Here is a 12,684-nt window from a genome sequence, read left to right as displayed (position 1 = left end):
TCTCCCTCTCTCTCTCTCTCTCTCTCACTCTCTCTCCCTCCCTCTCTCTCTCTCTCTCTGTGTCTTATGCAAACAGGGATGACCAAACAGTGAAAACAAACATGGGTCCTGTTTGGAACCTCTAGCTACTGTGTTTGCCATTCTGTTTCAGAATCAGTCAGTGTGCTGAACTGGTAGAGATGAGTTGACTAGGAGAGGGTCAGTGTTGTCTGTCTGCTGGCTCCCGCCAAACTTTTGCTGTGAAGAGGACATGTACCTTTTTTTGGATTGGTCTATAATCAACCAATTGTTGACGGGGCCTTATGGCTTCCATCCCACTGCAGAGTTCCCTGTGTGTCGTCCTGGTGATGATGTCATCGCTGTGCGTGCGTGCGTGCCTAATGTGTGTGTTTGCTTGTGAAGGATGTCTTGGAGTGTCAGGTACTTGATCGAGTTGACCTGAGTCACATGATCAAAGACGTGTGACTGACACCGGTCTTCCATTATTCCCGGTAGGATGTTCAGAGAGTGGTTGGCAGTGACGTTGTACAAACGTGTGTGTGATCTCCTCATCCCAAGACTTGATTTCCGATTCATTTCCTTGAAGACCACCCTGGTCCAATGCAGAACCCTCCCTACCTCCCTTCCTTCCATCCTCCTCAATAACTATTGTCTTCCATTGTGTGCAGTGAACATATTGTACGTTGTCATGTTGTATTTGGCTTTAGTCTGAGATGGGCTTGTACAGAATCCCCCCTGTAAGCAAAAGGCCGGCCTCGTCTGCGGTCTGAGAAATGTGTAGTCTTCTTGCCTGGTCACACGGGACATCACAGGTGATGAAAGCTTATTTATTCCCTGTCGAACTCCCAAAGTTTACGTTGATCATCTCTGTTTAACAGATGGCAAGCCGGGGTGGACAGTCTGCAGTGTTGCTGTGGAGCCTTAATCAGGTTCACATGAGAAAGTGGTGTTTGACACACCAGATCAGAGATCTTGGGGAAATATGTTTTGATTGGCAGATTATAGATAACATGCTCCTGTGGTTGGTATTAATTTATCATATTGGCAGAGTTGTGAAACCCGATTATTTGAAAACCAGTGATTTGTTAAGTGGTTAAAGCAGGTTTGTGAATCCCTTGCCTTCAGATCCTATTAAAGGACTAATTGATTTAGCTGTGCATTTGCACTGATGTCCTCAGTATAAACTTAATTTGAATCACAGTCATGTTTGTGTGTGTGTGTGTGTGCGTGCGTGCGTGTGCGTGTGTGTGTGTGTGTGTACTTGCATTACTGTGTGCAATTGTATGTTTATGTACATGTTTTCTGTTGCCATCATACAAGCTTACTGGTCTCTATCTCACTGCTAGATAGATAGCATCATCACTTTAGCTCATCAATAAAACTTCAGAAGGAATCATTGCTTATGATCAATATCACAGAATTCAGGGCTTTTGTGATCACTTTAGTTTTGTTGCGCCAGGAAAAAATGAAATTAAACTCAAGAAAACAGGAAAAAAAAAAAAAAAGAAGGAAATAATTCAAGCACCTTTTGTAAAACACAATGCCAAATACATTTTCTTTTTTTATTTTTTTTTGAGAGGGGAAGGATTCTTGACGTAATGTTGGCTAAATGGAATGTTACTTTTTTCATCTCCTTTCTTCTTCTTTTTTTTTCTTGCCATTTTCCTCCCCTTCTCTCCTCTCCTCTCCCCGGACACTGCTCAGGAGTATGTGGGTACTCTTGAGTCGTAACACTACTCTGTGGATAACGTGAATGTGTAGAGCCTATTGTAGAATTGCATTGTATGTAATGTATATAACGATTAAAGATTGTATTTTGTTCAGGTTTTCTTAAAAGGTGTCTGCTCCCTGATTTATTTTCACACCTGAAAACGCGCAACAGTTCCTTCACACCAGTTTGGCATGCAGCTGTGGTGTACGGTGAAGTTAGTAGATTGAGGTGGGAATTTTAGACAGCAGCTTTCTGCACTGTGTTCCAGATGGAGAACATCACGTTAAAGGAACAGGGTGTAGGTTTGTTGGGAATGTGCCACTTCTGCGAAATTCAGCTCGAAGTTCTGAGCAATAACATCCTTCCTAAGAATAAGAGACAGAAAACGTATGTCCCTGGCAGCAACACCATGTTTATATGAAAACTGAGTGTTGGGTAAGCGCTTTTTCTGGACCAGAGCAGCGTTCATAAATGGACTATTACTTTCAAGGGATCTCATTCTGTGAACGTTACGGATTAAACGTCGTCGTTGCAACTATTAGGAAGCTTGAGGAGTTCTGGAATGTTACATACTGGACCTGTAAACAGTTCTGGAATGTTACATACTGGACCTGTAAACAGTTCTGGAAGCAGCTTATCTGCAGTTGATCAGATCCTACATTTACATTTATGGCATTTAGTAGACACCTTTATCCAAAGCGACTCACAACAAATACATTTGTCTAAGTAAGTGAATCATCTATCCAACAGTCATCATGAGATAAAGTAATCAATGCTCAGACCTTTTTTTGTTAACAGGAGAGAAACTTGTACAGGGGGGTCGTGTCTATGATGAGGCCTTTGCCTTTGTGCAGATCTCACATGTTCTAATTTACAAAACAGGCCCACAACAGCACCGATTTGAAAAACATTTATTTTATTTGCAAATCTTTATTGGTATAAGAAAACATGGCCGTCCAGGTCAGACAGTAAGGCCGCTGACGAGGCACAGCTTCCAGTGTGTCAGACCCCTGTCGTTTGGCTTCATCAGCAAACAAACCATAAATACATAAAATACTGCTAAATACTTTGGTGAAAATGTCAAAAAGTCTAGTAGGAGTGAGACTGTACACAATAAGTGATGGCAAACAATATATAAGGATGTGTGTGTGTGTGAGAGAGACAGAATGGTGGATTTTTGTGCCCATGTTGGTCGATTTACTGTTTAAATGTAATTGGGAACTGTTGTGTGAAAGTTTATTTATGCTGTATAGAAATTCAACAAGTTTCGGTTAGATAAACATCGGGACATTTAAATACAACATTTATATTCAGTTGATTGACGCGAAACAAACACACAAACAAATAAACTGGGAAATGTGCGGAGGACTATGCTGTGTGACTGTGAGACGAGCCTCTCCTGGCCATTTATGATGCCAAAGGCTGTCCAGTACATCCGCCCACGTCAGCATACAACAATGAACTTCAGGTGTAGAACCTTCAGACGTTAAAACTGCTATTTACAAAGTGAGTATTCCCTTCATATTTCCGGAAGCTTCCTTCTCAGCAGTCTCTATGGACTTGCGCGTGTGTTAGTATGGTTCTTGCTCAGTTGTACCAGTATGGCTTTTTTTTATTTATTTATATATTTTTTATTTTAATAACCACTGCTAGGTCTTCAGAGCTGAGACACAGTAGTTTAGTTCACCAGGATGATTTGAGTTTATCCTGAGGTCATCTAAGTCAGCGCTATTAAGATTCAACAGTCAAGGCAAGTAGGATTACAACTGCAGTTTTAATCCTACTTCCCAATTGATCTTCTCTCAAAATATAAAAAAAAAAAAATCTATGTACAGGTGCTCAAGTGTACAAAACAACATACTTTGGGGGATTACAGCATAAAAGAATACCTTACTGGGTATACCTTAGTCCAAACATTCAACCCTGACGTGTTGGTGGGGGTTGATAAACGGGCCACATAACGTGAGTGGAATGGTACAAGGTGAAGTGCCTCAAATATCAACAGTAATTGGCACTTGGAATTGAATTGTGGAACATGAGAGAATCACAGTTACTCAATGTTTGATGTCTCGTAAAACTACGCACAGCAGCGATGGGTGCGGTGTCTGATGGCTACAGTGATCTTATGCCACTTTTTTTTTTATTTAGGCTCAAAGGTTTTCTACAACTTTTTATAAACTTCTATAAAGTTTATTTTATTGATCGTCAGAATGGTGTTTGCTGATTTGTCAGGTTGTGTCGCAGCCTTTGGGCCTTGTCCAACGGGGAGGAACACTGAAAGTCTTGCCAATAGAAATGCATCGCATAGAACTTACAATACACAATTCTCTACTATCTATCACATTATTGAAGGTCTTGTCCATTCTGTGCAATACATCTCTATCTGTCACTTTCTGAGAGATCCTCTCTACTGAACTGGCCTCCGGTGACGGCTCCGGGTAAAAGAGTGTCAGTTGTTCGGGAGTGGAGGAGGAGGAGGAGGAGGAGATGGGGGGGGCTGGGGGGGTAGTACTCCTGTCCTGTCCCATCCTACAGGTGAGTGTCCTCCTCGTCAGCGATGTCCTCCTTCAGCAGGTTGTCGATGGGGACGATCCAGCTGTCGTTGAACTCCCCGTGCAGGGCCGTCTTCTTCTCCTGCATCTCCGGCTGCACCTCCATCACCTCCAGCGTGGGGTTGTCGTGGTAACCGTTCTCCACCGTGTGCAGCTCCTCTGTCAGGTGTTGCTGTGGAGACGGCGGGAGGGTTATTTTGGGATGTTGTGGAAAAATTTAATGTCATCAGGACGTAGAGGGAACTTAAAAGGAACATCAGAACAGACGGACACTATTGTGTTATTAACATGCACCTAATATAGATGCCATTTAGCTGATGCTTTTATCCAAAGCGACTTACATTGCAGTGAGTTCATACATTTCAGTATATATGGTCCCAGCAGGAATCAAACCCACAACCTAAGCGTTGTTAGCGCCATGCTCTACCAACTGAGCCACAGAGGACCAGCTGGTACCGTGCCTGTTGTTGGTAGGAGTTGTGGATTGGGCTGTCCCTATCACGGGATGTGTGTGCTGTTTAACAGTTCCGAAGATCAGAACCGATCATGGCAAAAAGAGTTTTAATTACTCAGCTCTGTGTTTCTTGGAATTCGTTCCAGACTAGTTTGAAACTCCAGTTTCTTGTTTCCTTAGAGGAGGTTGGTTGGTGTACATTGTTAATGATCTCTTGTAGTGGTACATCTGATAGATTTGATCTAGGACTGTATTGTATGTTCGTGTGAGAAATGTATGTGGGTCTATATCACTAAACTTTTTATGGTGTGTCTATGTCTAATTAGTTTTGAGTGTGTTATGATTGTAACTTGTGTCTGTGTCTGTAATTTGTTTTGTGATGTCCAGTACAGTAGGTGTGTCATTGTTTTGTGTTGTCTGAAATATAGTTTCCTTGGCTGCCATCTTGGACCAGGTCTCTCTTGATGAAGAGATGTTATCTCAATGAGACTAGCCTGAATAAATAAATACTAAATATAATAATTAATAAAAAATAAAGGCTTACCTGGTTCTTCCTGTAGGACCTGCGATGGAAGGAGGCGTAGATGGCGAAGCCTACAATCATGGCCAGCACCCCAATGGACGCCAAGATGGCGATCAGGGTGGTGTTGTCTTTTGGTTCCTAACGAGAGAGAGCCACAGAGAAAGTACTTAACTCATTTAGTGCCGAGGGTGAATAAAGTCGCCCCAAATTGTCAACATTCTAGACAACGGTGACCTTATTCGCCTTATCAATTATGATGCTTCATTTTGTAGCCAATCAAAGTGCTGTTGCTGGGTAAACACCACACAGAACACTTGGAACACTCTAGGTGGTGAGTGTTCCGGAATCCTTTGGCAGCTGGTGAGTTAAACAATCTGTTCTATTGACATCTTTGGTTAAATTACAAACCGTGTCTTTTTACCATACAGGCCAAGCCCAGGACCAGGCCATGACAACTTAGATGTATAGTTCAAATGCGCTCATGAGACTTACCCTGGTGATTTCCTCATAGTATTGAGCAGCGAGGGAAGGTTTCACTGTAACAAAGATGAAGGAAATTATCATTTGCAATAGCTCTATGAATTCACTGCAGGTGGACATGGCCTTACAACCAGTATGCTGAATACATTCATTTTTCTTATTTTTTTCATAATCTGTTTATTATTTCCCAGTATATAAAAGAGTAAACACACATATGATACACAGGATTAACAATTTCAAGTATCTTTGAATTCCATTTTCCAATTCGAGCCGGCTAACATTTGAGCGAACTTGACCTCAATGGTTTCTAGCCGTTGGCCTGAAGCGGGGGGACCGCGGTAGTGTACCTTTGCCGTTCACCTCCACGCTGTCGAACTCAGTCTTGCCGTTGCCGTGCTCCTTCACTCTCAGAGTGCACTTAGCGTCTTGCATGTCTGCAATCAGCCTCCGGCATAACGCGATAAGGTCCTTCCTCTCGTGGTCCTGAAGAGAGACATTAAAAACAACGCTGGTTTTTTTCGGGACCATCCGGTTTTTCACGCTGGTCGTGGACATTCAAGTGACAATGGGTGAGATCACCATGACATCACCGCCCCTCGGCTACAGCGTGCTGCTGTGAGTGGAGGGAAAGGTCAAAGGTGGATGTTGAGGTCAGTGCTTCCTGTGCAGTGAGGTGTGGGTTATTCCTAGTGCATTACGAAGTGGTGCAGCTGTGCATAGTTAGTGCGAGAGGGAGGGTGGCAGGGAGGTGTGGGAAAGACGGAAACCAGTTAAAGACAGGAAGGTTTCCCACTAAGATACTTTTTCCACCCAATGACTGTGGAATCCTTTTTTTTATTTATTTTTTTTATACCATGATGCACTGCTTCCTATGCTGGCTTTGGAAACCGAAAAGAGACAGCCATTTTGTCCTGTGGGTTGAGAGCAGGGGTCAGAGGGCAGGGGTCAGAGAGCAGTCATTCCCCTCGCTGGTCTGGGAGGCCTACTCTGTAAACTAGATTTAACCCCAGCTCAGGATGTGTCACTCAAATCATGACTCAACAAAACCTGAACCGCCAACAGAGCAAAGATAAGGAGACAGTGGAGAGGAAAGGAAGGAAGGAAGACTTCCTAGGAAGGAAGACTCCTTAAGGGGAATCAGACCCTTCCTTTTAGGAGGAGCTCTTCTTCCCCCCCAGGAATAAGTTATTAGTAGTTATTAGGGTTAGTATGACAGTTTGTATGACCCTCCAGGTCAGATAACTGGCTTGATCTAACCCTGTGTGGAGAGGGATCATAAGTGTTGTGAGGTTGATTTAGAGAAGTTGAAGTTGTTGTTATTGTTAGGTTGATATATTATGTGAATTTGCCGTCTTACCTGCTCATTATTTTGGGACAGGACAAACTGTAAAAGAAAAAGAATAAAAGAAGCACAAATAAACACAACGTTGAGGTCATATTTGTTTGAAGAATGAATCAGATTAAATTGATTATTTTATAATAATATATATATATATATATAAAAAGTTGTTCTTTTGTATTCTATTGTATTCAATCTGAAGCCATTTGGGAGGACTGGACATGAACTTAATGACTTAGATGCTGCAGTAACTTTTCATACTTTCAAACTTTTCTTTTCATACGTCTTTCTCTCTTACTTCGAAGGTCTTTGGGGCGGCGACAGTGGTTGTTGCTGTTGTTGTTGTTGTTGTTGGTGTTGTTGGTGTTGTTGTTGTTGTTGTTGTTGTTGTTGTAGCCAGATTTGAGGTCAATGTTCCTCCCATTGTATTGATCACGTTGGTAGCAGTGCTGATATTTGACCCCACATGACTGGATGTAGAGGGGTTCTGGGATGGAGGGGGAGTTCCTGACTGTGTAGGTCCTGAGTATGTGGGTTGTTTTGTAGATCCTGAGTATGTAGGTTTCGCCATTGTGGTAGGTGCTTCAAGTAGAGAAGAAATAAGAGAAAAATTAGTTTGAATATTTGTTTGTGTGCACAGTAGGAGCTATAAACAGTCACACCATATGGTGAGTGACTGGTATTTGCTGTAATGTAAATGTATGGACCATCACCTCCAGAGGGACTTTGGCTGGACTGAGCAGAGGATCCGGAGGGGATTGGAGGATTGGAAGGCCCTGGTTTTTGGGTGGAGCCTGGGTCCGCCTTAACGGTGTTGGACATCACGCTACCACTGGTGCTGCCTGGCTGGCCAGGGGCTATTGTTGCCACTGGGGCAGGGTTGGCTGCATCTGGGGCAGGTTTGCCCGAGGTTGGGGCCGCAGAAGTCATCCCAGTGGGAACTGTGTTGGCTTTGGTGGTTGACGCAGGGACTGATGTGGCTGGTTCTGTTGCGACAGGCTGGGTCGATGTTGGGGAGTCTTTGGGGGCTGCAGACGGTGAGGTGCCTGCATCTGGGGCAGGATTGCTCGCTTTTGTGACAGGGGAGGTTGTGACCTCAGCAGTTGTTCCAATGAGAACTGTGTTGGCTTTGGTGGTTGAGGCAGGGATTGATGTGGCTGGTTTCGTTGTGACAGGCTGGGTCGTTGTTGGGGAGTCTTTGGGGGCTGCAGACGGTGAGGTGCTTTCAGACATTTTGGGGGTTGGGATTTCTTTGCTGGTAATTGGGTTTGGAACTGTGGTTGGAGCTCTGTTTGAATCCTCTTCCCCATCAGTGCAGTGAAACAGAAGCCCTGCAGGGAACAAACACGAAATCAGTGTCAACGCATAAGTGATTTGAGCCTAACAACATATCCTTCTCAGCAGTGTCTCTGTGGCGTAAAACTACGCACAGCATTGACATTTACATTGACATTTACATTTACATTGACATTTACATTTACATTTACATTTACATTTACGGCATTTACATGACGCCTTTATCCAAAGCGACTTACAACAACTACATTTGACTAAGTAACTGAATCATCTATCCATCAGTCATCATAAGAAAAAATGATCTATGCTAGGACCAGGGCCATAGGCAGTCACAATGTTTAAAAAAAAAAAAAAAAAAAATGTTTTGTTATTATTATTTTTTTTTAAATGTATTTACAGGGGGGAAGAGGGGATGAAGAGGTCTTTAGGAGGGACAGTTAAGAGATGGGTCTTCAATCTACGGTGGGAGATAGGTGGTGATGGGTAGGCTGATGGATGGCCATAGCGATCATACTACTGTACGTCACGTATTTAGGCTGAGAGGTTTCCTATAACTTGTTCATTTTATTCATCGTCAGAGTGGTGTTTGCTGATTTGTCAGGGCTCCTCCATGCCTTGGGGAGGAAACATCACATGACCAAAAGCAGGGCGTGCCACACCGTACATTTAAAAGGCACCAATTCTAGAAATGAGGTTTACGTGGCTTGTACGTCAGGTGACAGACAGCTGATTCTCACACATGCAAAACACATCACATGTTCAGGGACAAGGTTAAAAAGAGCAGAGTTACGCAACTCTCCACCCTGGTTAAACAGTGTAACACCGCTGGCTAGGAGGCTATCACCAGCCTCCTCCCACACTGCCACTCTGTGTTTACCAACCTACGGGGTTGTCATGGGCTCCCTGCCATGGGCTCCCTGCCTTGTCATGGGCTCCCTGCCATGGGCTCCCTGCCTTGTATTATTGTATTTTACGTTGTTAACCTTCAGGCAGGGAGCTATGCAGAGCAGAGCCATCCAATTACACCAAACGTAATGTTTGTTTTTCATCAAACAATGTTAAACCGACGTAATTGTCCTGACTGAACTTGTTTGTTATTTGTCCTTGTGAGTTGCGCACAGTTCTATGAATATCCTCTATTTCCCGGACAGTGATGGTGATTCGCGAGTGGGGAGTCAGCCACTGTGATGAACTCTCTGTAAACCTGCAGCAGTTGATTTCCTTTTCTCAGTGCAGCTGTGCTGTACAGTCATAGAGGTTTATCTCTCTCTCTCTGTTTCTCTCTCTGTCTCTCTCTCTCTCTTTATCTGTTTCTCTCTCTCTCTCTCTCTCTCTCTCTCTCTCTCTGTTTCTCTCTCTCTCCCTCTCTCTCCCTCTCTCTCTCTCTGTTTCTCTCTCTCCCTCTCTCTCCCTCTCTCTCTCTCTCTGTTTCTCTATTTATAATGAACAGGACAGGATGCTCCAAACAATAACCTAGGAAGTACCACACCCTCTCCAATGGGTTTGCCCAGTGCTGCATGAACAATTTTGGTCCGTCCTTAGGCTGGGACCCTGGGGATCTAGAACAATGGCTTCCATAGGATACTCCCTCCCTCAACCCACACACACACACACGCACACACACACACATGCTCAATCGTACGCACACACACACACACACACACACACACACACACACACACACACACACACACACACACACACACACACATACATATGCTCAATCATACACACACACACACACATACACACACATACATATACTCAATCATACACACACTCGCGCACACACACACACACACACACACACACACACAAACACACACACACACATGCTCAAAAACACGTACTTCTCACACAAACACACACAGTCATACTACACACATACCATACACACAGCCTCATATATATATACAATGTTCTCTCTCTCTCTCAGACACATGGACTCATACACTCACATCCAGGGACTCCCAGGTCTGAAACAATGCTCAGTAATAGGATACCCCACCCATACTGACATGTACATTCCACAAACACATATACATATACCGTATATACTGTATATATACACGCCCACCACAAGTACTTCCATGCATTCTTGCCTCCCGCCCATGTGCACGGCAGAGTATGGCCCTATTCAATCAAACATGGAATCTGGGTCTCTTTCACTCTTGCAACATTGCAACCGGATTTCGAATGTCCGCGTCATATTCACAACACCCTCTTTTCCCTGGCTACGACTCGGTCAGTCTACAGCTGAAGTCACTCCGCTGGGTCACTGGTGTTTCTAAGTAGGAGCCCTCCTGTTGGCCGTTAAAAAAAAAGAGAGAGAGAGATGCCACCCAGGATGGAGATGTAAATCTAGGACCTCGTCGGTCGCCATGGCGATCAATAGGGGCTGTCGTGACGATGGTGGGGCATTGTCCCCGTCAGGAGTGCTCTGATAAGAGGCTGTTCATGGGGAGCGGAGGGGGTGAGTGGGGGAGAGGGGGTGAGTGGGGGAGAGGCAGAACCATGTCTTGTCATTGTCTGTCCGTCTCTCTCCCTAAACTGCAGACGCGCCGCTTATCAGGCTCTGTTCAGCAGCTTCCCAAAGTAGCCGCTTCGACCAGGGGAACACAGGCAGAGACCCCCCCTCCCCTCCCCCACCTCCCCCCCCCCCCTCCCCCGTCTGTTTGTCTACTCCCCCTGTGAATGTCCTCTACCTGAGGGACGGAACAGAGCGTACACACCTGGCAACAGGTGGCTGCGTCCCAGAACGAGCCGTCACCACTCCTCAGACCTTGACTACCGTTTAAACCACGGAGAGTTACGTTACGTTTAAAAAAGAACGATTGTGAGGGAACCTTTTCAAGGTGGGATTATTGACACTGTCAACTCCTGACGATATGCCTGTGGTGTGGGACTGTCCTGAATCCATGTGCTCATGCAGTACCTCATGCAGATATACAGTGCCCTCCATAAGTGTTGGAAGCCATTTTGTCTTCTTTTAGCTCTATACTCCAACAGTTTGGATTTGAAATCCTCTCCCCTGTCTCCCCTCCTCTCCCCTGTCTCCCCTCCTCTCCCCTGTCTCCCCTCCTCTCCCCTGTCTCCCCTCCTCTCCCCTGTCTCCCCTCCTCTCCCTCCTCTAGGTGTTGTGTGTCATTTTGGGGTGACCCTGTTTGACCTGGTCTGTCACCGGGGTGTCTGTTTGTTAGCGGGCGACAGGCAGCACCCCTGATTCTGCCACTATCAGTGCTGAGGCTGTTTTTACCTCAGAGAGACATTCCTACACCCCCTTAAGACCCCCCCCCACACACACACACACACCACCTGTAGTCCCTCAGAAGCACTCACTCCTTAAGACCCCCCCCCCCCCCCCCACCCCCCCAGGCAGGAGATATGGAGATGGAGCTTGGGGTCCCTAGCCATCCAGTGCTCAGTAGCTATTAAGGGAGCATTAAGGGTTGAGGACACCTACAGTAGCCCCTGGGCCCTGAGGACACCTACAGTAGCCCCTGGGCCCTGGGGACACCTACAGTAGCCCCTGGGCCCTGAGGACACCTACAGTAGCCCCTGGGCCCTGAGGACACCTACAGTAGCCCCTGGGCCCTGAGGACACCTACAGTAGCCCCTGGGCCCTGAGGACACCTACAGTAGCCCCTGGGCCCTGAGGACACCTACAGTAGCCCCTGGGCCCTGAGGACACCTACAGTAGCCCCTGGGCCCTGAGGACACCTACAGTAGCCCCTGGGCCCTGAGGACACCTACAGTAGCCCCTGGGCCCTGAGGACACCTACAGTAGCCCCTGGGCCCTGAGGACACCTACAGTAGCCCCTGGGCCCTGAGGACACCTACAGTAGCCCCTGGGCCCTGAGGACACCTACAGTAGCCCCTGGGCCCTGAGGACACCGACAGTAGCCCCTGGGCCCTGAGGACACCTACAGTAGCCCCTGGGCCCTGAGGACACCGACAGTAGCCCCTGGGCCCTGAGGACACCTACAGTAGCCCCTGGGCCCTGAGGACACCTACAGTAGCCCCTGGGCCCTGAGGACACCTACAGTAGCCCCTGGGCCCTGAGGACACCTACAGTAGCCCCTGGGCCCTGGGGACATCTACTGTAACATTACATTACATTTACATTTTTGGCATTTAGCCTGACACCTTTATCCAAAGCAACTTACAAAAAATACATTTGTCTCGTAAGTGATCTATGGTAGGACCAGGGGCTATTGGCAGTCGATGCTTACAGTAAAGAAACTGTACTGGGGGTTAGTGGGGATGAAGAGGTCTTTCGGAGGGACAGTTAAGATGTAGCCTGAAGAGATGGGTCTTCAATCTACGGCG

At 46.0% G+C, this 12,684-nt stretch overlaps 1 protein-coding gene across 1 annotated transcript in view; it reads right to left on the bottom strand.

Annotated features, from left to right (window-relative positions):
- Positions 1-2,606: 2,606 nt before the first annotated feature.
- The window catches only part of podxl (podocalyxin-like), a 13,750-nt gene continuing 3,672 nt past the window's right edge, over positions 2,607-12,684 (bottom strand). Inside the window, exons 2-8 of the mRNA XM_083692075.1 lie at positions 7,773-8,390; positions 7,358-7,641; positions 7,078-7,104; positions 6,068-6,203; positions 5,733-5,776; positions 5,262-5,378; positions 2,607-4,435 (exon numbers count right to left, since the gene is read on the bottom strand). Of these exons, the coding sequence (XP_083548201.1) occupies positions 4,241-4,435; positions 5,262-5,378; positions 5,733-5,776; positions 6,068-6,203; positions 7,078-7,104; positions 7,358-7,641; positions 7,773-8,390 (1,421 nt within the window). The 3' untranslated portion in view covers positions 2,607-4,240. The remainder of the gene's footprint in view (positions 4,436-5,261; positions 5,379-5,732; positions 5,777-6,067; positions 6,204-7,077; positions 7,105-7,357; positions 7,642-7,772; positions 8,391-12,684) is intronic.

This window comes from Argentina silus (assembly GCF_951799395.1).
Source record: "Argentina silus genome assembly, chromosome: 20".
Taxonomy (NCBI): Eukaryota; Metazoa; Chordata; class Actinopteri; order Argentiniformes; family Argentinidae; genus Argentina; species Argentina silus.
The sequence above is the reverse complement of the archived record's forward strand: the minus strand, read 5'-3'. Positions and strand labels throughout refer to the sequence as shown.